Source organism: Pongo abelii, chromosome 19 (assembly GCF_028885655.2).
Source record: "Pongo abelii isolate AG06213 chromosome 19, NHGRI_mPonAbe1-v2.0_pri, whole genome shotgun sequence".
NCBI classification, from domain to species: Eukaryota; Metazoa; Chordata; class Mammalia; order Primates; family Hominidae; genus Pongo; species Pongo abelii.
In genome coordinates this window covers 46,734,518-46,761,354 of record NC_072004.2, presented here as the reverse complement: position 1 = coordinate 46,761,354, position 26,837 = coordinate 46,734,518, and the positions used below count along the sequence as shown (strand labels likewise).

General features: G+C 39.0%; 1 protein-coding gene across 6 annotated transcripts in view; it reads left to right on the top strand.

The window, feature by feature from the left end:
* MYO1D (myosin ID) overlaps positions 1-26,837 on the top strand; it is a 377,108-nt gene that overhangs the window by 134,541 nt on the left and 215,730 nt on the right. For all 6 annotated transcript variants that reach the window (XM_009251492.4, XM_024234170.3, XM_009251493.3 and 3 more), the window contains 2 exon segments: positions 5,360-5,492; positions 22,534-22,700. In XM_009251492.4, coding sequence (XP_009249767.3) covers positions 5,360-5,492; positions 22,534-22,700 — 300 coding nt within the window.

Here is a 26,837-nt window from a genome sequence, read left to right as displayed (position 1 = left end):
GGGTGTGGCGGTGAGTGCCTGTAGTCCCAGCTACTCAGGAGGCTGAGGCAGGAGAATGGCATGAACCTGGGAGGCGGAGCTTGCAGTGAGCCAAGATCGTGCCACTGCACTCCAGCCTGGGCGACAGAGCAAGACTCTGTCTCAAAATAATAATAATAATATAATAATAATAATAATAATAATGCAGGCTGAGGCCTGGGTGGTGGTGACGGAGATAATGAAAAGGGGTCATATTGGGTGGTATTTTGAAAGTAGAGTTGACAAGATTTGCTGGTGGAGACAATGTGTGGTGTGAGAGGAAGACAGAAATCAAAGGTGATACCTGAGCCTGATAGGAGAAGACAAGAGGAAACGCTAATTGGTTCAGGGAAATTAAGAGTTTTGTTTTGGATATGTTACGTCTGAAGTGCATTTTGGATACCCAATTAAAAGTGCCAAATCAGCAATTGCAAATATGCATCTGGATCTCAGGGGAAAGGTGGGGCTAGAGATATAAATTCACAGTCATCAGTGTATTGATTGTATTTAAAGCCATAGACTAGATGAGAGTATCTAGGGAGTGAGCATAGATTTAAAAAAGAGAAGAGGTTAAAAAGACTAATTCCTGAGACACTGTAACATGTAGAGTCAAACAAGGAAAGAGGAACTAGCAAAGGAAACTGAGAGCATGCCAGTGAGGAAGGAAGTAAACAAGGAATCTGGTGTCACAGAGGCCAAGCCAAAAAAAATGTTTAAAGAAGAAAAAAAAGATACACTACATCAAATCTTGTCAAAAGCAGGAGTGATGAGAGGACCAAGATTGACCATTGGATTTGCTAACGCCAAGGTCAGTGGGACTCTTGACAACACTGGTTTCCATGTAGCATTGAAGACAAATATCTCATTGATGTGAGCTCAAGGGAATACAGGAAATGAGAATATAGAGACATTGTGTTTAAACTGTTCTTTCAAGAATTGTTATCAAATGATTCATCTGTGTGGATGTTGAAGCCACCAAGATTAATGATGGCACTATCATCAGTAGAAAGTTACAGAGACAGGAATGTGAGAGAGGATCCTTGGAAGAACTGGGCATGGGGAAAAGGGACTTTCAGAAGGGAATTTCAATGCTTAATTTATCAGGTAAGGTACATTCATTTTGAGGGACAAATGACAGAGTCTAGCATTTCTCTGTGCAGAAAATGTTAAAAGCTCAACTTGGAAAAAACAGCCTTATTTGGCCAGTAGTACCATCAGGGTGTGTTGCCAGTCTCTGTACCAAGAGGCCGCATGAGGTGATGTTTGTTAACTTTGTGAATGTACCATGGCCCAGAGGTTCAGCTGCTGAGAACAGCTTCACCTTTCAGTGGTGAACTAATATAGCCCAGGCTCTCCAGGCCAGTGTAGAAACAAAACAGCATGTGGATTTATTTCTAGTGGAAAATCTAACAGTAACATGGAATGGAATACAGTTGTCCCGAAGTATCCTTGGGGATTAATTCCATCTGGTACCCTCCTCCACTGAAGATACCAAAATCCATACATGTTCAAGTCCCTTATATAAAATGGTGTAGTGTTTACATATAACCTACACACATCCTCCCAGATACTTTAAATCATGTCTAGATTACTTATAAAACCTAATGAAATGTAAGTGCTATGTAAATAGTTGTTGTATTGTTTAGAGAATAATGACCCCTCAAAAAACTCTGTACATGTCTAGCACAGGAACAACCATCTTTAAAAAAAAATTTTTTTTGTTTTATTTATTTATTTTTTTGAGATGGAGTCTCACTCTGTCGCCCAGGCTGTAGTGCAGTGGCACGGCTCGGCTCACTGCAAGCTCCACTTCCTGGGTTCACACTATTCTTCTGCCTCAGCCTCCCGAGTAGCTGGGACTACAGGCGCCCACCACCACGCCCGACTAATTTTTTGTATTTTTAGTAGAGACGGGGTTTCACCGTGTTAGCCAGGATGGTCTCAATCTCCTGACCTCGTGATCCTCCCGCCTTGGCCTCCCAAAGTGAAAAATATTTTCTATCCATGGTATATGTTGAATGTGGAAGCCATGGATACGGAGGGCCAACTGTAATTGTGTTCATATAACAGGCTGTTTTTCCCTATTGGAAAACCTGCTTGGGAAGTCAAATAGCAGTGAGAACTCTGATTCGTTATTACCCATGGAATCCAGAATGCTTAGTTGCCTGATAAGCACAGAATCAGAACAAAGGAACTTAGATAAACCCAACAAATAAAGGCATCAGGCTAAGATGAATCCATTTCACAATAGGAATAGTTTTGCCAAAGGGGTGAAAGATTGAAAGTCTATTAAATGCAGCATATTGTGTATATTCCATAATAGGAAAGGCCTTGCCCGTGAGATGGGAAATCTTGACTTTTTTTTTTTTTGGATAAAACCATCCTCCTAGATGGTATTGGAATGAGCCACCTTCATCTCTGGACACTATTTGATGTTTCCGTGGCTAATAACCTTCCAAGATTTGAATCCATTTTTTCTTTGTATATGTTAATATAATGATTTTTCTTTTTTCTTTTTTTTTTTTTTTAGAAGTGATATCCCAGTCGCCCAGCCTGGAGCACAGTGGTGTGATCATAGCTCACTGTAACCCTGAACTCTTGGGCTCAAGTGATTCTCCCAACTCTGCCTCCCCAGTAACTGGGGGTACAGGCATGCACCACTACACCCAGCAATATAATTACATTTAAGCAATGTTCCTTGGATTCTAGTTCTGTAGACCTTGATAATATACACACATGTATGCATATATGTATGTGTGTGTCTGTGTAAATGGAGGGAGGAAGGGAGGAAGCATTTTGCATTCCAAGTGCACAAACTTTTACTCTTTACTGCTGTCTTATTAGCCAGATGAGATCTGCCTTACCTGTTATACATACTAGGTCTCTGGAGGAGCTTCCCTTTTAAGATAAGGGTTCTGGTATTTAAAATATTTTGAAAACTATTTTGTTAATATTACATTCAGGCTGGGCACGGTGGCTGACACCTATAATCCGAGCACATTGGGAGGCTGAGGTGGGAGAATCGCTTGAGCCCAGGAGTTTGAGACCAGCCTGGACAACATAGGGAGACCATTCTACAAAAAATTAAAAAGCCAGGCATGGTGGCACGTGCCTGTAGTCCCAGCTACTTGGGAGACTGAAGTGGAATATCACTTGAGCCTGGAAGGTCGAGGCTGCAGTGAGCTATCATCTCACCACTGCACTCCAGCCTAGGTGACAGAGTGAGACCCTGTCTCAGAAAAACAAAAATATTACAGTCATGACTTGGCCTGAAAGTTCTTTCTGTTTCAAATGCCTCCCTACAACTGTTTGGATTCATTTTGTATCAATTCTGCTATTTAACATATTAACTTATTTCCTTCATTTCCAACCTTTACAGTGTAGTACAGGAATAGTCTCCAAATATGGCCAACAGTGAGTAAGGTAGACAAAGAATTTGGTGTAGAAACTGCATAGACCAAACACCAGTGACTAAAAGACACAGTCTTTTGACATATGTCAGAATTTTCAAAGTACACAAAGTACAATTTTCTACTTTCTGAAAATTCTATTCAGTAAGTGTTAGAATGGCATTCAGGCACTATGTGCACTGTAAGTTGAGAATGTTGCCTTAAATTATTTCTGTGCTAAAGATAAGAATGAAAAAGTTAAGGAAAAACAATATACATCTATGTAGTCATTTTGATATAAGTGTACAAATGGAAAATTATGGAATAGGACTAGAAAGTAATGAAACTGGGTTCATAAGCCACAGGTTATTGCAGCATTTTGTAGCCACTTTGACAGTAGTTGGCACTGCTTGCTGGTGATGGTGAGGGCTGGGAGTGTTGCTCTGTCTGTGTTCACAGACCCAGTCAATCCACACATTACCATTTATCTTCTTCGCTCTGCACTCATCTGCTCTTTCATCTTGCAGCTATTATTTTGAGCACCTACATACAGAAATATTCTGAGTGCTTTGGGGATCCAACTCAATTTTTAAAATTTTATATGAGGGAAAGAAAGTGGGTAAAATGTTAGCAGTAGTAAGAGCAATTAGCAATGAATGCTAATGTTAATTATTTTCTCTTCTCAACCCCCAATTTTTTTTTATTATACTTTTAGTTCTAGGGTACATGTGCACAACATGCAGGTTTGTTACATATGTATACATGCGCCATGTTGGTGTACTGCACCCATTAACTCGTCATTTACATTAGGTATATCTCCTAATGCTATCCTTCCCCCTCCCCCCACCCCATGACAGGCCCTGCTGTGTGATGTTCCCCTTCCTCTGTCCAAGTGTTGTCATTGTTCAGTTCCCACATATGAGTGAGAACATGTGATGTTTGGTTTTTTGTCCTTGCGATAGTTTGCTGAGAATGATGGTTTCCAGCTTCATCCATGTTCCTACAAAGGACATGAACTCATCCTTTTTTATGGCTGCATAGTATTTCATGGTGTATATGTGCCACATTTTCTTAATCCAGTCTGTCATTGATGGACATTTGGGTTGCTCAACCCCCAATTTTTTAAGAAAAGTTTTTTTCTGATAAAAGTTTCTAGGAAGCAAGCGACATTTTGAGTTCCAACTACTTTAATATCAAAAGCACCCAAAATGAAACCAGAAAAAAATGACAGTTGAGATCACTACACGTTTTTAAAAATATCTCCACAGAGCAAAATTATGAATATACAATTTTAACCTGAAAATTGGCCTGAAATGCATTTTTAGAATTGGATTGCAACAGTCCTAGTGTCACATCAATGAAATATTGTAACTGCCAATGCTACCTACAAATTTGTTCACAATTTGAACTGCAGTAAAGGGATTTACTAGGGACAATATAAAAATGGTTATTTTATATTCCTGTGTTTTTTTTAAAGAGTGGGCTTTCTGTAGTGTTACCTGTTCTATTAATATATAAATTATTTGCTTTAATTCAAAGATATTGCCACTCTTATGTTTTCTGCTGTGACATTGAGGATCATTTTTCTACTAGTGGTTTGTCCTCATTTTCTAACCATCACAAAAATGAATTTGTTTTATATATGTATTGTGAGAGCCATATTGACCATTTGAGGGTCCTAGGTAGGTATAATAAAGATGTCACTTTAAAGAAGTTTAAATAATTTTTAAAATATGCTATAGTTTGGAAAAACATCTCAATTTGCATTGCAGTATCAGTCATTATTCTTGTAGCATAATTTTCTGGATGGAATCATCTTTCCAATTAGGCCTTGTGAGTTGAGTCTGTATTCCAATTATGATTCTCAGGATACATTTCAGCAGAATTGCTTATCAGTTTTTATCCAGCTTATTTGAATGTGACATTTGAATTGTTTTTTCTGTGCTTCTCAGTTCAAATCCTGTGCTCAAGAATATGTGGCCTGAAGGCAAACTGAGCATTACAGAGGTGACCAAGCGACCTCTGACTGCTGCTACCTTGTTTAAGAATTCTATGATTGCTCTAGTAGACAACCTTGCATCAAAGGTAATTATTTTATTTTCTAAATATCCATTTTAACTCATAGATTTCCTCTTGATGTATTATAAAGAATGTATATATGATTTGCTTTTTAGGTAATCATATGTAGATTGAAGAATATGTATAAAGTGAATATTATAATAGAATTTTTATTCTTGCATTTTAAAAAATCTCACCTCAGTGGAACGATTGTTTGTGTCCTAGATTAGTATCTGTCTTAAATTTGAGCTTTTTATTCTACTGTCATGGTCAAGGGAAAAATCTTGGATTTAAAAAATGTATAAGGCATAGCATGCCCAGCAAAAGGAACTTTAGCCCTGTGCTGAAAACAGGACCTGGCCAAAATAAATAAGTAAAGTCTTGAATTAAGTTGTAAAATGTACCATTTATATATTGTGTTTGAGTACAAAGTGGCCAGAGAGTTTTAAGAGGAAATTTAGGATGCAAGTATTGTCCTTAGGCTGTTTTAAATAATTGAAATATAAAGATGTATTGGCCTGGGCGTTGTGGCTTATGCCTGTAATCCCAGCACTTTGGGAAGCCAAGGCAGGAGGATCACTTGAGACCAGCCTGGGCAATATAGTGAGACCTCCTTTCTACAAAAAGTTAAAAAATTAGCCAGGCATGGTGGCATGCACCCACAGTCCCCAGCTACTCAGGTGGCTGAGGCAGGAGGATCACTGGAGACCAGCCTGGGCAACATAATGAGACCTCCTCTACAAAAAGTTACAAAATTAGCCAGGCATGCTGGCACATGCCTGTGGTCCCAGCTACTCTGGAGGCTAAGGTGGGAGGATTGCTTGAGCCTGGGAGGCAGAGGTTGCAGTGAGCCAAGATCACACCACTGCACTCCAGTCTGGGTGACAAAGCAGGACCTTGTCTCAAAAAAAAAAAAAAAAAAAAAAGACGTATTATTGACAATTATTTGTGTTTTTTATTGTTTCTTTGAGGACTAATACTATTTGATAACTTTTGTCTGTTTTTTCCGTTAAAGAACATATTTCTACCCTTAACTGCTGCTGTTGGCAAGTTTGATAAATTAGGCAGCATTCTGAGCCGTGTTATTTTTAGTTTCTTCATTTTTATCTTTCTCTTCTGCTGCTTCTCCTATGTAGTTTCTTCTTCGTTATCTTTTTTTTAAAAAATCAACTTCCTCTCTAAGAATTTAAATCTATACTGTTTCTGGTTACTTCACTATGGATAAATTAGGCAAATGCCACAGGAACACATCTGTTCAGTAGCTTTCTATCTCCTTTTGTCAGGATTCTTTGGCCTCAAGTGACCGCATATAAGCACAATTTGTTGACTTATATAATCAAATCTCCAGAAAGGCAGGGGTAAGGACACTGGCACTGAAGGCTGGAATGCCATTAGGACTCTTCACTCTTGTATCTCAGCATTTCTTTGCATGTCAACTGCAGCCTGCTTCATCCAGCAAGCAGAAAAGTGAACCTGGAAGGAAGACACAGGACGCAAGAAACAGTTGAACACTGAATTTCATGAAAGGCTTTTAAATATTCAGTTAACTACAGTTAGTCAATTAACTAGAAAAAGAATTGTTTTGTTTTCTAAACTTGGTACTTAATGTGCCATGTAAAGAAATAAAAATTCTAGAACCTTCTATAATTTCTGTATCAGGAATTGCATTCAACTTCTAATAAAACAGATCCCTGAATCAGTAGCTTAAATAAGAGAGACATTTATTACTCTCTCCTATAAATGAAGTATAGAAGGCATCCCAGGACTGGTATGGCAGCTCCAAAGTTATTAGAGACCCAAGTTCTTTCTGTCCTTCTGCTCTACCATCCTAGTGCTTGGCACCCAACCTCCCGGTCCATGATGGCAGCTGGAACTTCCTCCTTTTTAAAGAGACTTCCTGGAAGTTTGACACAACACTTCAGCTACATCCCATTTGCTATATAGAGTTGTCGGGGAAGCTGGGAAGGGCATTTTCATTCTGGTCAGCAGTGCTCTCAGCTAGCAATAAGAATTCTGTTTTAAAGTAAGAAAAAGATACTGGACATAAGGTAGGGAACTAGCCTAGCAATCTCTGCTACAGCTTCCCAATCCATGTGTGTATGGAGGTCAGGGGAGAAGGGAGGGAGCAGAGATAAGCAGAAGAATATAGACAACTTATCAGTACAATAGAAGGCAAGAAGGTAAAGCCAGACTGAGGGGTTCTAGAGGACAGCAGAAAAAAAAAAAAAGTTGCATTTAGAACAAAATAATATGATAGAAATAAATCTAAATAATTGATATTCATCATAATGTAAATAGACTAAGCAGACTAGATAGGTGGAAAATCCAGCTATATGCTCCTTAGAGGAGACACACATAAATAACACTATGCAGAAAGCTCAAAAACAAAGACATAGAAAGCTATCAAGCCACCTCTCACCAAAAATGGTTAAAAGCAACATTCATGTGAAAGAACATAGAATGTAAGAAAGCAAGTATTAATACAGATAAACTAGTGATATCAAAATTATCCAAGACAAGCCATGTTGAACTAACATGGTACCTAACAACATACCCATGCTTCTTGTAAATTCTGTAAAGAAAAAAAAACCTGAAAAATTTTAAAGGAAAAATTGACAAGTCCACCGTCATAGTGGGAGATTTTAAACCAGTGCTGTCAGAAAGATAAATGATAGATGAAGCAGACAAAAATGTTAGTGAGAATGCAGAAGCTTTGAAAACCAAATTTAAACTTTATCTAATAGATCAAAGGAACCCCGTACCCAGAGAATAGGAAATACATATTCCTTTAAAGTATACATCGAGGCCAGACATGGCAGCTTACACCTGTAATCCCAGCACTTTGGGAGGCCAAGGTGGGAGGATCACTTGAGGTCAAGAGTTCAAGATCAGCCTGTCCAACATAGTGAAACCCTGTCTCTAATAAAAATACAAAAATTAGCTGGGCATGGTGGCCTGTTGTCCCAGCTACTCAGGAGGCTGAGGCAGGAGAATCACTTGAACCCGGGAGGTGGAGATAGCAGTGAGCAAGATGGTGCCAATGCATTCCAGCCTGGGCAACAGAGTGAGACTCCATCTCAAAAAAATAATAAAATAAAGTATACATGGAACATTTACAAGAATTGACCACATAATAGATGACAAAGGAAACCATTTTGGGTTCGTGTGTGTGTGTGTGTGTGTGTCTGTGTGTGTGTGTGTTTTCAGATGGAATCTTGCTTTGTTGCCCAGGCTGGAGTGCCATGGTGTGATCTCAGCTCACTGCAACCTCTCTGCCTCCTGAGTTCAAGCAATTCTCACACCTCAGCCTCCTGAGTAGCTGGGATTACAGGTGTGTGCCACCACACCCAGCTAAATTTTTTTTTTTTTTGTATTTTTAGTAGAGATGGGGTTTCACAATGTTGACCAGGTTGGTCTTGAACTCTTGATCTCAGGTCATCCACCCACCTCGGCCTCCTAAAGCGCTGGGATTACAGGTGTGAGCCACCATGCTCAGCCATCTCAACTATTTTGAAGAAGTGCATATACAGATATAGTTTTCGTCTTCAAAGCAAGTAAAATAAAAATCAGCGTTAAAAAAATTTAATATGTTTCGGAACTTTAAAAGTACTCTCCTAAACAGGTCATAGTTTGAAGAAGAAATCACAATGGAAATTACAAAATGTTAGGAAGTGCATGACAAAAAATTTGTCAGAATTTATAGAATACTGCTAAAGTGATCCATTTGTTACGCCTTTGTAAAATAACAAGAAAGACTGAAAAGTTAATGAGCTATGTGCAACTTAAGAAGCCAGAAAAGGAACTCCAAAGAAAACCTGAAGAAAGAAGTAAGAAAATATATTTTAAAATAGTAAAACTTTAAAGTAATGGAACAAAAAAGTAATCAATAAGACCTCTAATAAAGCTGATAAATTAAAAAATTATGAACAAAAAAGGGCTATTACTGTGCAGACATTATGGAGATTTTTTTAAAGCATCAGAATATTATGGATAACTATATGCCAATGAAATGTATATGGTTTTCTAGAAAAAAAAAAGTTATCAAAATTAATTCAAGAAGAAAGGGGCAACCTGAATATATCAGTAACCCTAAAGAATCCGAATAACTGATGGTAAATCCACCTTTTCCCAACTTTGCCAAGGACATCAAATCTAGATGGTTTTACAAATCAGTTTTATAAAACCTTTGTGGAGCCATTAATCCCTATCATATGGAAACTGTTTTGGAGGGTGGGAAGAAGAGAGGCAAATACTCAACTCATTTAATGAGATGAATATTACCTTAATACAAGCTTAATATGAGAAAATAAAATTAGAGATCAATTTAACTTAGAAACATAGATGTAAAGACCTCAAAAATATATGAATAATGCATTTTCTGGCAACATGGTGAATGAGGTGCCCACTAAAGCCAATTGAAAACAACCAAAATGTTAGATAAAATATAAAAATCAACATCTCGAATCTAGCCATGAACTAATGAAAAGTAAGGAGTATACAAGCCAGGAGCTGAGTGAATACAGAAGTTAACTGAGTGAAGGAAAAAATCCCTAAAGCTGCCCCTTACCCTGTGAGGATTTGTTGAAGTGGGTAACTTTGAATATAGTTATTCAAGGCTGGGTCCTTGAAGTGAAGCCCAGGGCCTGCCCAAAGTAGGGTATCTAATAAGGAATTCTGTGCACACACACACACAATGGTGAGTTTTTAAAGGGCTACATGTAGAGTGAACTAGAAGTAATTCCCCATTATCAGTAAGGAAAACTGCCTGTCTTGGTCCTTGGCACTCAGCCATGGGTGGAGGGGGTGTGAATCTCTCTTGGGAATTTATAATCATAAGTGAGCTTTTAGGTGGTTTGCAACCCAAACTCATACTAGCTGGGTAGCTTGAAAAAGCCTCAGACTGACAATTTGATTAAAGGTGGTCCAGGTCTTATAATTGCCCCAGGCATCTGAAAAAAGCAAGTAAAACTGTTTTCCTTAGGAAACTATCTTCATACTGTCACAGAATCCTTAGGGTGTCACTTTTCTCGCCAGAAACCTTTGTGCCTGGTGGTGCCTTTGCCTGAGTTTTGCTCAAGCCTGCCAGGCTTGTTCCACCTACTCAGCCTCGCAGGCTGCACTCAGCTTGCCCTACCAGCCTGGATTCCACACCTGCCAAGGGTGAGCCAGGCACAGAATGGCAAGGGGAGTGTGAATGAGCGAGCATAAGGTCCAGCCACTGCACACAGCCAAGCACACAGGCTGCAGCAGGGCGGGCAGCTCCAGGTGCCGGCACAGACATTGGTTCCCTGTGAGGCTGCAGCTGGACCAGGCATACTGCAAGCAGCTTCCATGGCTGGCACTGGGGAATGCCGTGGTGCCCAGAAGCTTGGAAATACCAGGAACTGCAGAGCCCCAAAGAGAGTATATCAGCCCTGGCTTGGGGAGCTCCTAGGCCTGAAGGGCCATGGCTCTTCTCCTTCTCTCTTCACTCCTCGTCACCCACAACGTGGCAAGCAAAGGGCATGTTTCAGCCCTGTTTGTGTTACAGCTCTTTTAGCCCTGCCATTCAGTGGATTCTGAGTTGTTGTCCTGTGTCCAGGAAGAATGAGGTGTACATACAAATAGAGGGTGAGCAAGGCGAAGAGGCGCTTTATTGGGTGACAGAACAGCTCAGAGGAGACTTTCAGTGGGTAGCTCCTCTCCGCAGTCAGGTCCTCCCATTGTCTACTCATCTCTCAGCATAGAGGATACCAGCAGTATGTAGCTAGCTCCTCTCTGCAGGCAGGTCATCCCATCATCTGCTCAGCTCTCAGCAGAGAGGAGACCCATGGTGGGTAGCTCCTCTCTGCAGGTAGGTTATCCCACTGTCTGCCTGAGTCTGGCTGAGTCTGGGGTTTTTATGGGCTTCAGAGGAGGGGAAGTGTGTGCTGATTGGTCCATGGGCAGGCCTGGAAAAAGCATTATAAGTTCTTACTCTGGACCGTGGAACTGGCAGCCTGGCCCAAAGGTGGGATTTCACCAGGGACCCACCCCTTTCTGCCCAGGCGCCTGTCTGCCTCCTGCCACCATTAACCTGCCATCCACGGCACCCACAGAGTCCAGACTGTACGTGCCAAGGGGTGCCTCCAGGCCCACACTGAGCTGCCCTCAGCACCCCCTTGGCCTTCCGCTGTGCTCTTCAGCATCCAAAGTCTGAAGGGGGCCAAGGTAGCAGGGGGCTGGCATGTCAGCACTGCCCCAAGTGTGTGCATACCCAGCTGGGTTGCAACAGTGCCCAGGCTCAGCCTCAACTTTGCTCTGAAATCAGAGTGGGCGCTGAGACCAGGGAGAGGCCAGACATTGGGAGCAGCACATCCAAGCCAACAGGGGCAGGGGAGCTTCCCATGTCCCCAGGAGTGCAGAGGTACCCAGGTCTACAGCCATGGCTGGGTGGTTATGGCTTCACCCAGGAGGTTGGGGCTCCTGCCTGCTCCCAGCCCCCAAGAGCACAGGGATGCCTGGGTCCTGCACCGTAGCTGGGCGGCCACAGCTGCGCCCAGGGAGCGTGAGGATCCCACCCAGCCAACTTGGAACAGGGCGGGGCTTCCACCTGTTCCTGGCTACTGCCAGCCCCACGGAGCACACAACCCCAGATGCACCTCCCCCACTGCAGCCAGCATCATGGCAGCAGCTGCTCCAGATGGGCCACCAATACCAGACCTTAAAGAATTTCCACAAAGCTCTAAGGAAAATTAGCTCACAGTAAAGAATCACTACAAGATACTATAGGTAAAAGGCAAACTAAACAACAAACAGCAGGTTCAGACTCATGAAAACTTCTGATACAGAAATGATCAGAAAGAGAATATGAGAATGCTTAATATACATCAAGAAATGAAAGGCCTGAAAATGAGAGAGAGCAAGCAACTAGACAATTGATAGAAATAAAAACTAAGTAATTAAAATTAAAAATTCAATGGATAGGTTTAACATCAGTTTACATAAAGCTGAAGAGAAAGTAGTGAAATGAAAATAACTGAAGGATTATCCAGAATTCCACTTAGACCAAGAAATGAAACATTAGGACACATGGGGGCTGGGCATGGTGGCTGACGCCTGTAATCCCAGCACTTTGGGAGGCCGAGGCGGGCAGATCACAAGGTCAGGAGATCAAGACCATTCTGGCTAACACGGTGAAACCCTGTCTCTACTAAAAATACAAAAAAATTAGCCGGGTGTGGTGGCATGCACATGTAATCCCAGCTACTCAGGAGGCTGAGGAAGGAGAATCGCTAGAACCCGGGAGGCAGAGGTTGCAGTGAGCCAAAATTGTGCCACTGCACTCCCGCCTGGGTGACAGAGCAAGACTGTCTCTGAAAAAAAAAAAAAAAAAAAAAAAGACACATGGAAGAGAAAATAAAGTGGTCAAACATGTATCTTATCAGAGTTATAGAAGAGAAAATGGATAGAACAATATTTGAAGAAATATTCCTGAGAATTTCAAGAATATTGAAGGACTTAACAGAATCAGGAAGCCCAATGAATCTGAAGTTGGAAAAATTAAAAGAAATCTGCATATACACACCTAGTAAAATCCTAGAACATTAAAGACAAAGAAAATATCTTAAAAGCAGCCAGAGAAAAGACAGATTAGATTCAAAAGTATGACAATTAGGCTGTGAGAAAATAAACATAAACCAAAATTCCATACCCAGGGAATACATTTTTTCCAGAACCAAGGCACAATAAAGAATCTTTCTGAAAAACAGAAACCAAAAACGGAGAGTTTATCAACCTCACTTGAGATTCTAAAAGATATTCATCAGACAATAGGAAGAGTATACTAAATGAAACTCTGAAATGCAAAAAGAAAAGAAGAGCAAAGAATTGGTAAATACGTAGATGCATGTAAATAAACTCTGTAAAATAATATTTTGTGGAATGGAAAATACAGATTAGAGTTATCACAGTAACAATTGCATATCAATTAGAAGAGCAGGTAATTGTAATTCCAGTGTTTAAGGTCCTTAGTTCAGAAAAAAATAATAAAAATATTGTTTAACGTTCAACTCTGATGAGTTAAAAATACATGTGAAAATTTTCTAACATAATCATTGAAAATAGTAGAAAATAGAGGTTATAAATTCCAAACTAGTGGAGAAGGAAAAAAAAAAAAACAATAAAAACAAAGAATCCTCCCCACCCCCAAAACAAAAACATAAAAAAGAAGAAACAAAAGAACATAGGAAAGCTGGATATTTGGTAGAAACAAATATAAATATATTAGTAATTACATTGAATGTAAATGGATAAAAACCAATTCAGATTGAAGAAAAATAATCCAGATATATGCTATTTATTAGTGACACCCGTAAGGAAACAGAACAACTGAAAGTTTATATCAGTTCGACAGTCTGGGATCACCTTTATCCCATTTCAGGGCCTGTAGTAGCTCAGTGTTGGGCTGTCGTCCATTCACCTTTATCTCCCTGGTTTAGCTATTCAGGATTCCAGACCAAACTACAGTCCCTCATCCAAGACCCCAGGTTCTAACTTTGGTACCCAAGTCCCATGAGAGCCAGAAGCTATGTTCAGCCTTATGACTGCCTTTTCCATGTCAACAGTAGCTTCTAAGACAAAAACAACCATGAGGTGTAGGCTCACTCATCTTGATTTTAGTTTTCTGATTTTAGCTAGGTCTTTCCTCACTATCTTATTAGCTCTGAGATGCACTTACCAAAACCTTTTCCCCATATTTTGTCTAGCACCTTTTTTTAGTAACTTCATCAGGAAGATTGATAAGTATTACCTAGTCCTCCATTACCAGAAGTAGACGTCCCTGGCTCCTCACTTTCACAGAGTCCATAGTGCCTTCAGTTCATGACTTGTGTCCCCACCCAGATTATAAATCTTTTGAATCTAGAGAATGGGTTCTGTTAATTTTATGTATTCATACCTAATAAGGTACTAAAACAGATTGTCAGTAAATTATTAAATGAACTTGAGTTTTCTATGACTATTTGACAGTGTTCAAAGCAAGTTAAATAGAGGTATATTTAGATAGTGTAGTCTAGCTAATCTATATACTGATTGGTGTACTTTCACAAATGGTGTTTTTTTTTCCCACAAAATATATAGGGAGAGACAGGTGAAAAAGTTCAAGAGAATAAGATCACTATTAACTTTTGCAATTTAACCTTTATAAGACACTCTGAATTTGCCAAATTTAGGATTTCTTAGGCTGAGTCAGTCTGGATATTTATAAATGAGAGAGGAGGCGGCATTTATAAATTGAGACAGAATGCTGATTAAATATAGAGAAAGTATTCCCACTAGATTCCTTATCCAAAGACTTTTATATTACTAAACAGGATGAAAGGGTTTCCCCCCATTTTTTAGTTGGTTGTTAGTATCTCATCCAATATTGCCACTTCCTGTGCATAATCACTCAGTACTGGTAATATTCCATTCAACTGTTTTCTGGTTAGTAAAGTTATATTAATACTCTTCATATGATGCCTTATAAGATTGCCTTGCCTACATGATTTTATACATTATTCAGTCCAAAACATTTTCTAAATCACATTGTAATTTCCTTTTTGACCTAAGGTTTAGTTGTTTAGAAGTATTTTTCTTAATTTTCAACATATAGGATTTTCTCATTATCTTTTTGCTCTTGATTTCTAGCTTAGTTTTATTTCATCAGAAGACATACTCTGTGTGATTTCAATTTTTAGAAATTTGCTAAATTTGCTTTATGTATATGTTTTGTTTGTCTTTAAAAAATAATTTGCCGCCGGGTGCGGTGGCTCACGCCTGTAATCCCAGCACTTTGGGAGTCCAAGGTGGGCAGATCACAAGATCAGGAGTTCAAGACCAGCCTGGCCAACATAGTGAAACCCTGTCTCTACTAAAAGTACAAAAAATTAGCCAGGCATGATGGTGTGCACCTGTAATCCCAGCTATTTGGGAGGCTGAGGCAGGAGAATCACATGAACCTGGGAGTCCGAGGTTGCAGTGAGCCAAGATCACGCCATTGCACTCCAGCCTGGGTGACGGTGTGAGACTGTCTCAAAAAAAAAAAAAAAAATTGTATTCAATATTCTATACAAGTCTATTAGGTCAAGTTTGCTAATAATATTGTTCAACTTTTCTATTTTCTTCGTGACTTCTTTGTTTTGTCAACATTGAAAGGTGTTTAAAACTCTACCTTGATTCTGAATTTATCTACTTGTCCTCATTGTACCTTTGATTTTTTGTGTAAATATTTAGAGAATTTGTTAGGCTCATTCAGGTTAGAACTGTTATATCTTCCTGGTGTTTGAGTCATTTATCATTATGAAACGTCTCTATTTCCATATTGCTTTTTGCCTTGAAATCTGCTTTGCATGAATAATATAGCTATGCCAGCTTTTCTTTTGGCTAGAGTTTGCATGGTATATCTTTTTCATCCTTTTACTTTCAATCTTTTTGTATCCTTATGTTTCAAGTGTGTATCTCATAAGTAGCATATAGTTAGCTTTGATTTTTTTAATCCAGTCTGACAATTTTTGTCTTTTGAATAAATCATTTAGTTCATTTACTTTTAATATAATGTGTGTTGCATTTAAATCAGGCATCTTGTTAATGCTTCTATTTGACTCTTCTGTATTTATTTTCTTTTTTTCTGTATTTCTTTTAGATTGATTATTGTGGTAAAAAGGTAAACAAAACTTTATTCCTTCCCCTTGACAGCTTAACATCAGTTAAATTTCTAGCTCTGTTCCTCTGGCAACCTAGTAAGACATATATCACTTAACAACATTACTTATGGTCAAAATTATCCCTGTGAGTAAATTACATCTGTCTTGGGAGAATGATGTCTGGTGGGTTTGATATACTTTGGGTTTGCCTGAGCTCAGTGACTCTTGTATTAGGTCTGTCCTTTGCTGGACCCTGGAAGCTATGTCTTCTGAGCTGTTCTAAGAGATATTTGGTCCTGTGGGGCATGAGGCTTTTAAGCCAAGTTCACCTCACACACATGCCCAATGTGGATCTCATCTCCTTACACCTAAGCTGTCACTTGACTGCTGTGTGGACTGCTCCAAGGACACTGACGCTACCTGATAGCAAACTATGTTCTTGGCCTTTTGAAGAGATTGGTGCCAAATGTGGCCTATGAGTATTCTGAGTCAAAATGTTTAGTTAGACCTGAGAACATACTCTTTCCCCTCCGCTGATGTTAAAAGTATTTTTTATCATTTTATTTATTCTCTTTATTATTTTGGAAGATTTACTTAAATACTGTTATAGTGGTTACTTGACTTACTGCAATATCATTCTTGAATATAAAAATCTAATGTTATTTGGTACTTTTGCCTCCTTCCTAGAAAATGCAAGGCCAATTTAATTCCATTTACCTTCCTCCTAACTCGTATGCTATTTTGGTCATGTATTTTAATTATATACCAAAATAACATGCATGTATTTTAATTATATACCAAAATATATTTGGTCATGTATTTTAATTATATACCAAAATAACATGCATATACATTTTTAAAGCCAGTAAGACATTATTATATCTATTTAGATATAAATATATTTATTATATTAGATATAGATGTTATATCTATATTATCTATATCTACATTACCTATAGCTATTTTTACCTATATTATCTATATCATCTAATATCTATATCTATTATATCTATTATATATATTAGATGATATAGATAAAATATATATCTATTTAGATTGTAATTTACATCTATTATATCTATTTATTCACTTGTTTATCTTTTTTTCTCTTCCTATTTTTTTAAAAATATATTTTGGTTTTATTTTGCCAAGTTACTCATGAAAAGCATGACTTTTTTTCTTTTTCTTTTCTTTTTTTTTTTTTTTGAGACAGGGTCTCATTCTGTCGCCCAGACTGGAGTGCATTGGCATGATCTCAGCTCACTGCAACCTCCACCTCCTGGGTTCAAGCAATTCTCGTGCCTCAGCCTCCCAAGTAGCTACGACTACAGGTGCACGCCACCACACCCGGTTAATTTTTGTATTTTTTGGTAGAGATGGGGTTTCACCATGTTGACCAGGCTGGTCTCAAACCCCTGACCTCAACTTATCTGCCCACCTTGGCCTCCCAAAGTGCTGGGATTACAGACGTGAGCCACTGCACCCAGCCCCTATATTGTTGACCTTTCATCTGGGATCATTTTCTTCTGCCTTAACCTCACTCTATTATATTTGAAATCTGAGGGTGACAAATGTTTTTGTTTACCAAAAAATATTTCTATACTGTTTTCATTCTTGAAGAATATTTTTGCTCAGTGTAAAATTCTACATTAGCAGTGTCTTTTGGCACTTCAAAGATAATGTTCCTTTGTCTTCTGAATTTCATAGTTTCTTTTGAGAAGTTAGCTCTCAGTCTGTCTCTTTGTTGCTCCTTAAGGTAATCTTTTTTTCCCCTCTGGCTGCTTTGATTTTCAGAAGTTTCACTATGATGTGCTTAGGTGTAGATTTTTTTTAAATATGCTTGTAGTTTGTAGAGTCTCTTCAATTCGTAGCTCCACTTTTTTTTTATCAGTTTTAGCAAGTTCTTTTCAAATATTTCTTCTGTCCCTTCTGTCTCCTCTCCTTTAGAACTCCATCTCACTGTATCTTCTATACCTCTTAGCCTCCCATCTTTGTTTTCCATCTTTTTGTCTATCCGTGCTTCATTCCAGAAAATTTCTTCTCACCTAACTTCTAGTACATTCATTTTTTTTTTCTTCACCTATTTCTTTTTTTTTTTTCTTTAAGATGGAGTCTTGCTGTGTTGCCCAGGCTGGAATGCAGTGGCGCGATCTCAGCTCACTGCAACCTCTGCCTCCCAAGTTCAAGACATTCTCCTGCCTCAGCCTCCTGAGTAAACTGGGATTACAGGAGCACGCCACCATGCCCAGCTAATTTTTTGTATTTTTAGTAGAGACGGGGTTTCACCATGTTGGCCAGGCTGGTCTCAAACTCCTGACCTCAAGTGAGCCACCTGCCTTGGCCTCCTAAAGGGCTGGGATTACAGGCATGAGCCACCACACCTGACCTTCTTCACCTACTTCTAATCTACTCCTCTACTGATCCACTGAGTTCTTAATTTCCTTTATTATATTTTTCAGTTCTAGGTTTCCATTTGGCTTGGTTCTTTTTCATAGTTTCTTGTTCTATACAAAATTCTCATTATTGTCTTTTGTCCCCTTGAACATGGTAAGCATAGTTATTTTAATATCTCTATCTGATAACTCGTGTCTGGATACCTGCAGGTTTGTTTATTTTTTTATTTTGTTTTGCTGTTTCTAATTCCAGTTTACTTGGCTACTTATATGTCTAGTTACTTTTTATTTTGTTCCAAATATTATATTTGCAAAATTATCTGCAGAAATAATTGGAGGCCCAAGTTTATGTGATTTTTCTTCAGGGAAGAGTTAATTTTGCTTCTTTTAGTTACCTAAGAACAATAGTATTCCAAATCAGCTATTCCAGTTTCAAGGACTTAGGTGATTCAAAGCTGAATTATGGTCTCTGTAAAGGACTACCTCCTTCTAATTCATCCTTATTCCTGTTGGTGGGATCCTAACCCAAAGTGAGAGGGGTTTATCTGTGTCCCCTCCTTTTCAGGCCTTACTCGCTAATCTTTGTCCCACTAGGCCCATGAAACTGCCAGAATCACTAGTCAGATCCCATCTGCCTTCTCTGGAATTGGCAAATTTCCCCAGGAAAAAAAGGCAGCCTCAAACCTGGGTTCTCCTCCACGGTTTTCTTCCTCTCCTGGATTCTGACCCGGTAAATTCTCCACTGTCTTGTTAGATCTCCCATGTCTTCAGGCAAACGTTTTGTTTATTTTGTTTACCTATTCTAGTTAACCCTCAGCATGGGTGTCAGTTTAATTACCTAGTCTGTCATTACTCAAAGAAAGCCCTAGTATCTTCATTTCATAAATTAGCTAATTAGTTCCAGAGAGAATTTACAGCCAAGACTCAAGTGTTCAGATTTTGTACAATGCTTATTCTGTTACACTAGTGCCAAACGTGCAGATAAATCTGGTAGCATTTTGGCATTTACTGTGCTCAGTGCCACTTTGCTTGGTTTATTCACCAAAAAGTAGACATTCTATTCCAGCAAACTAGTAGAAAGTCCTTAAGTAAACAGTGCCTCCTCCCGACTTCCCCATCCTATTAAGTTTTTTTAAAAACGTACTATAAGCCATTTTTTAAAGTGAGCTACAGTTGTTCCCCCAATATAGATGCTCCACTTGAAAAATCATTACAGATTTAGTGAACGTTTGATCATCCATCACTATTTTTAAAGTAGGATTCTGCTTGTACTTTATAATAAAATATACCAAAATTTAATATCTAATGAAAGGGTTGGTATTCCAGAATAGGGAAGAAGTGTAAGTTATCTGTCAATCTATAACAAATCACTGTAAAATATAGTGCTTAAAATAATGGTTCTTTGTCATGATTCACGGGTTGACTGGGCAGTTCTGCTGGGCTCACCAAGCAGCTGCAGTCAGCTGGGGCTAGATAGGCTAAGATGAGCTCACTCAAATGGCGTGCCTGGATGACTGGGCATCTTTTCTTCACGTAGTCTTTAATCCTGGGCTTCTTCACGTGGTAGAAGTGGTCCAAGAGGGCAGACCCTCTCGAGGATGGGCTTCCAGAAGTAACCCAGTGTTGCTTCTGCTGCATTCTACTGGTTAAAGCATGTCACAGGCCAAGCCGGATTTGAGAAGTAGTGTAGAGATTCCACCTCTTACTGGGAGGTGGTGCAAGATATTGAGGTCATATTTTTCCTTCTGCTACAGATGACAAGATGAAAAAGGACAGGTGTACTAGGCAGAATAATGGCCTCTGCATTGCAACAGCAGCTCTCTGACATCAGCTAAGTGTCCTGCAATTCAATTCAGTTCTTACACTAACTACCCAGAGTTAGCATTAATCTAAAAAATTAAAGGACAGGGTCCCTAACAAGTCTCTCCTTTACTTCAGACACCAGCTGCAAGTGAGGTCCACAGAACACCTGCCCTTATATATAACTTGGGTATAAATTTGAGGATTCCCATGACCCCCCTCTTCAGGTTTGATAATTCACTAGAATGATTCACAGAACTCGGGTCCAAGTGCAGGAGCTTCTGTCCCCCTGGAATCAGGGTGCACCACCCTCTGAGTATATCCGTGTGTTCACCAACCAAGAAGCTGTTCTGAGGCTCAGCGTCCTGAGGTTTTGTTTTTTTGTTTTATCAGCGTTTCATCACAAAGGCATGATTCACTAAATCTTTGGTCACATGATTAAGCTTAATCTTTAGTCCCCCTAACCTACCCAGAGGTCAGGCAGCTATAAGTTCCAGCACATGACGAAGTTTTCTGGTGACCAGCCCCCGTCCTGAAGCTATCTAGATGCCCAGCTGTGAGTCACCTCATTATCATAACTAAGACACTCCTGTCACTGAAGAAATTTCATAAGTTTTTGAAGCTCTATGCCAGAAGCCAGGAACAAAGGCTAGTAGATAATATTTTTTATTCTTACTATTACTATACCATAGTCATCCAAGATGTCCACATCCTAATCCCCAGAACCTATGAACATGATATGTGCTGTGGCAAGGTGGAATTAAGGTTGCAGATGGAGATAAGGCTACTAATCAATGGGCCTGAAAATACGGGCTTATCCTCCATTACCCAAGTGAGCCCAGTGCTACCACGCGTCCTTCAGTGGGAAGGAGGGAAGTAGAAAATTCAGAACGAAGAGGTGACATCATAAAAGACTCAACTGGCCATTGCTGACTTTGAAGATGGAAGGGGGCCACCAGCCAAAGAATGTGGGCAGCCTCCAGAAGCTGGAAAATATAAGAAAATGGGTTTTCTTCTGGAGCTCCCAAAAACACCAACTCTGCTGACACATTGACTTCTGGCTCAGTTAAACCTATTTCAGACTTCTGACCTCCAGAAATGTGAGATAATAAAACTGTGTTGTTTTAATATACTAGATTTATGATAATCTGCTATAGCAGCAATAGGAAACTAATACAGCAGGGCCTAGAAAAAGGCAAAAAATGGCATTATCTTTCACCATGTAGGACAGCATGATAAATGTACTATTGGAGTTTCTTTTTTTAGGTGTTGAAAACTGTTATTCTGTTCAAAATGCAAGTAAATTTACATCCTTCAAATCTCTCCTACTTCTTAAAATTATTTACTACCGATTTCTACTTCTAGCCCTCAGCGGAGCTCAAAACTGCCTAATTTAACTACAGAGTATTCTGTATCTTAATCAAAGTGCATCTGTGTGTGTCTGATAGATAACAGATTCAGAGGAGAAAAAGAAATTCTTTACACTTGTAGGATACATTTGACCTCATTGATTCATCCAGTGATAATTTATTCATTATCTTCAGTGTACCAGGATCTATGCCAAGCATGGTTTTGTATTTAAAAGGGGTTATGATCTAATATGTGGTATAAAACTTAATTGGCACAGAGGGAAGGATTGCCAGCTGAGTTCCTTCATGGAATCAGTGATGCCTATAGGTGGTTTTGGAACTTCTCTACTTACCCATGAAGTTTAATCTCTTTTCCAAAAGTACAAACTAATGCAATAATATTAATAATGGTGGCTGACACTTAAGGAGCACTTACTATATACCAGAGCTGTCCGTCCCTATCATTCCTTAATATAATATTAACATTAACAAAGAATATCCTTTTACATTCTCCATCCATTTTCATCGTTAGCTGCTGCCTTTTTCTACTGAATTACTCCTTCAGCTGCTTTAACCTTGTTTTCATAACTACACAGAAACTTGATCTTTACTTCTCTGTTATTTACTTCCTAGTTTTATCCCTTTTCCACTATTCCTAATAAAGCCTAAAACATAATTAAACAAAAATTTGGCGAATGCACGAGAACTTCTAACCTTGAATTGAAGGAGAAAGGAAGAATAACTACTTTATTCACAAGTGTATGCCTGAGAAATTAGAGGCACTGAGCTTAACTTGACACAATTAACGCTAATTACATGTTAGTGTCCCTAGCTGGGAAATTTTCTCCAGTGAAACTTACCATTTGCTGATTTATTTCTTTAGGAACCATATTACGTTCGTTGCATCAAACCCAATGACAAGAAATCTCCACAGATATTTGATGATGAACGCTGCCGGCACCAAGTAGAATATCTTGGACTACTGGAAAATGTGAGAGTGCGTCGGGCAGGATTTGCCTTCCGCCAGACATACGAGAAGTTTCTTCACAGGTGAGAATAGACTCGTCAGAGAGGCCTAGTTCGCTGAGAATAAGGGAGTCCTCCCCGTACAATAGTGCATCAGTACATATTAGGCAATCTATAAATATTTGTTGGGTGAACAAAAGAGCTGAGGAAATTACAAATATGAAGGACTTTCCCAGTTTCAACATGAGTCCCTGAATTCATGGTTTATGGACCATGAAAAGTTTCAGCCTTTTGGGAGGAAATACTGGCATCATAGCATAGCAGAAAGAGCACTGATCTGAAGTCACATTGTGGGTGGATTCTGATTATGCCACTTACTTGCTGCTTGATCATGGGCCAGAAATTTAACTTCTATGACCCTGTTTTTGCATCTGTGAAATAAGTAAAATAACATTTCATAGGACTGTTATGAGAAATTAACCTAAGTAAAAAGCCTAGATTCCTGGTACATCATAGCTATTTAATTAACGCTGCCTATCATTACTGGTGTCAGTAACTATCATAATAATAAAATATTAAGGAGTTAAGCATGGAGGACCTGAAATCAGTCTGCCTGGTTTGATTCCTGGCTCTGTCATTTTTCATTTGTGTGACTTTGGACAAATTACATACCCTTTTCATGCCTGTTTCCTCATGTGTAAAATGGGGATAATAATAATAACTACCTTGAAGCATTGCTAGAGGGTTAAATAAGATAATATATGCAAAGCACTTGGAATAGTAGTAACACCGTATAGGAATCACTCAATAAGTGTAATATATTGTTGCTATTGTTAATTTATTGTTGATAATGTTGCTTAATGATACCATGTCATATAAAAAAATGATAATGATCATTGATAACTTGGAATCACAAGAATGCTTTAAATTCCATCTGTTTTAAACCATTTATTGAACATTTTCTATAATCTCGACTATAGATTCCCCCAAAAAATGAATAAATACAAATTTACATAAAATATAAATAAGAAAAATGCAGAAAATTAAAATACTTTAGATTAGTTGGTCAAAAAAGAGTCTCTAAGGAGCTGACAATGACAGGAAGCAGCCAGCCATACAAAGATCAGAGCAAAGAGAAGGTAGGGCAGACGGAACAGCCAGGGAAAATGCTCTATTGTGGTAGTAAGTGAGGCATTTTAGATGCCAAATGTAGTCCATTGCGGTTGGAGGACACTGGCAGGACAGTGGTGTGAGATGAGATCACAGAGATGGACAAGAGCCAAATCATGTTGAACTTTGTCATCAGACTAAACTATTTAGATTTTGGCTAGGCGTGATTTAAAAAACAAAGAAAGAAACAAAACCATTGGTGGATTTTAAGCATGGAATTACATAACCTTATGGATGTCTTAAAGGAATCATGTGGCTGCTGTGTGAATAGAAGGCAAGGAGATGTTGGCCAGGTGCAGTGGCTCACATCTGTAATCCCAGCACTTTGGAAGGCTGAGTGGGCAGATTATGAGGTCAGGAGATCTAGACCATCCTGGCTAACAAGGTGAAACCCCATCTCTACTAAAAATACAAAAAATTAGCTGGGCGTGGTGACGGGCGCCTGTAGTCCCAGCTACTCGGGGAGGCTGAGGCAGGAGAATGGCCTGAACCTGGGAGGCGGAGCTTGCAGTGAGCCAAGATCACGCCACTGCACTCCAGCCTGGGCGACAGAGCGAGACTCCGTCTCAAAAAAAAAAAAAAAAAGGGCAAGGAGATGTTTAAGGATGCTATTGCAGGAGTCCAGGAAACAGGGCTTGATGATAGTGCCTTCAGTAAGGGACTATTATAGATATGAGAGCAGTGGACAGATTTGGGATATGTTTGAGGGATAAAGTTGACAAGACTCTCTCATGGATTGGATATGATGAAACAGGAATAAAGAGGAATGAAAGGTGAAAATTATATTTTGGCTTGAGCATCTAGGTAAGCATAGTACCATTTGCTGAGATAAAATTGGGTAAAATAATTTTGAGGAACAGGATGTGGAACAGGAGTAAAGATGGAATCAAGATTATTCTCTTGACTATGTTAACTTTGACACATCTCTGTGTTCACTTTGAAATGCCTACTAAATATCTAGGCAGAAATATTAAGCCATTAGACTTTCATACCTGGAGTTCTGGAAAGAAGTTTAGGCTGCAAATAAGAGATTTTGGAGTCACTGGTAACATAGATTACATAGAAAGTCTTGGGACTGGATAGTGAAGAGGAGGAGGTCCATGACAATGTTTAGATTTGTGGTCTGGCATGAAAGAACCAGCAAAGATAAGAGAAGCAGCAACCAATAAGGTAGAAGAAAAACCAGAAGAGGATTATGTCACAGAAGCCAAGAGAAGATGGCTTTTCTTTTCTTTTTTTTACAGGGTCTTGCTCTGTCACCCAGGCTGGAGTACAGTGGCACCATCTCAGCTCACTGCAGCTCCACCTCCCGGGTTCAAGCGATTCTCCCACCCCAGCCTCCCAAGTAGCTGGGATTACAGGGGTATGTCACCACACCCAGCTAATTTTTTTTTCATTTTTAATAGAGACAGAGTTTCACCACATTGGCCAGGCTGGTCTCAACCTCCTGACCTCAGGTGATCCACCCGCCTCAGCCTCCCAAAGTGCTGGGATTATAGGCATGAGCCACCACACCCAGCCAGAAGATGGCATTTTAAGAAGAAAAGTGTAGCAACTTTATGCTGCCCTTTATATGAAGTTCAAGAGCAGGCAAAACTAATTTATGGTGATAGAAATCAGAATAGTGGTTAGCTATTTGTATGGCAGACTAGAAAGCAGAATGGGGGAACTCTCTGAGACGATATATCTTGATCGGGGTGTCGGTTTCATGAGTATACACATTTGTCAGAACTTACTGAATTATATACTTAAGTGTGTATATTTTAGTGTATGTAAATTTGATCACAATTTTTAAAATGTTTTTTAAAAACTAAACTTTTTTAAAAAGTAAATTAGTGGGCCAGAGGATCAAGCTGAAGGCTTGTTCCAGATCTCATCACAAAGAAAAAAAGATGGGAAGTATTAAACAAAGGTCTAGCCGCATGTAAGGTTGATCCAGGTGCAGCAAAACCTATGTAACAGAAGGACTAGAGGAAAGAACACCAATAATAGGGGAGAGGCACTATTTGAACAGCGGCCAGGGATTTGCATGAACTGAAAAAAGACAGATCTTCAGATTAAAAGGATACACTGATTGTCAAGCATAAGAATTTTTTAAAAACTTAAAAATACATTTGTTCACTTTTAGAATGTTAAAGAAAAATACTTATAGCTCCCAAGAAAAAAAGACAAACTGCCTTTGGGGAGTGAGAATCACACTGACATCTGGTTCCTCATGAACGTTTGATCAAGTAGACGAAGGAGCAAAATGCCTTCACAGTGCAGGGAAAGGGCTTTCATGCCTAGAATTGTATTCTGTGTCAAAATACCATTCAAGAGTGTGAGTAAAATAAACAGCATTTTCTGGCATACCTAGTTTGAGAAGTTTATTATTCATAGACCCTCTGAAAAATCTTCTAGAGGATGTACTTCAGCAAAAAGAAAGATGAATGCAGAAAGGAAACATGTGGCAGGATATATGCAAAAAAGCAACATTGAGCAAAGAAATCTGTAAAACTTTTTGTTAAATCTAAACAAGTACCGATTGCAAGGGTGGGGAAGAAGTCTTTAGTAATAATCTGGAACAAAAATTAAAATGGGAGTGAGAAGTAGAGATAATTAAAGATTTTGTCATATTTATGGAAAGGATATTATAGACTGTAATTAACTAGACAGGAAAAGAATTATGTGTTGAAATTTTCAAGTGAGTTATAATAATAGTTGTGAATATTTTGAAATGTTTACTGGATGTACTAGATACTGTTTTAAACATTTCACATGTAGTAAGTCACTGGAACTGACAACCACTTGAGGAGTATACATTATTCCCCTTTTATATGGCTCATCCAGTGATGATGAGAGAAAAGATAATATTTTCTACAGTGAATTTTTGCTTTTAGATTCTGTAGATTTTTTGCAAGTAGTTTAGGTTTGAACCTGAATTTTTGCTTGTGACTTTTCTTCATTTTCATTTATTTTACTGAGAAGAGAGAAGGATTTAAAACATGCTGATAACCTTAAAAGCTACTAAAGTCCTTTAGGGAGGTAAAACTCATTGTCAGAAAGCAGATG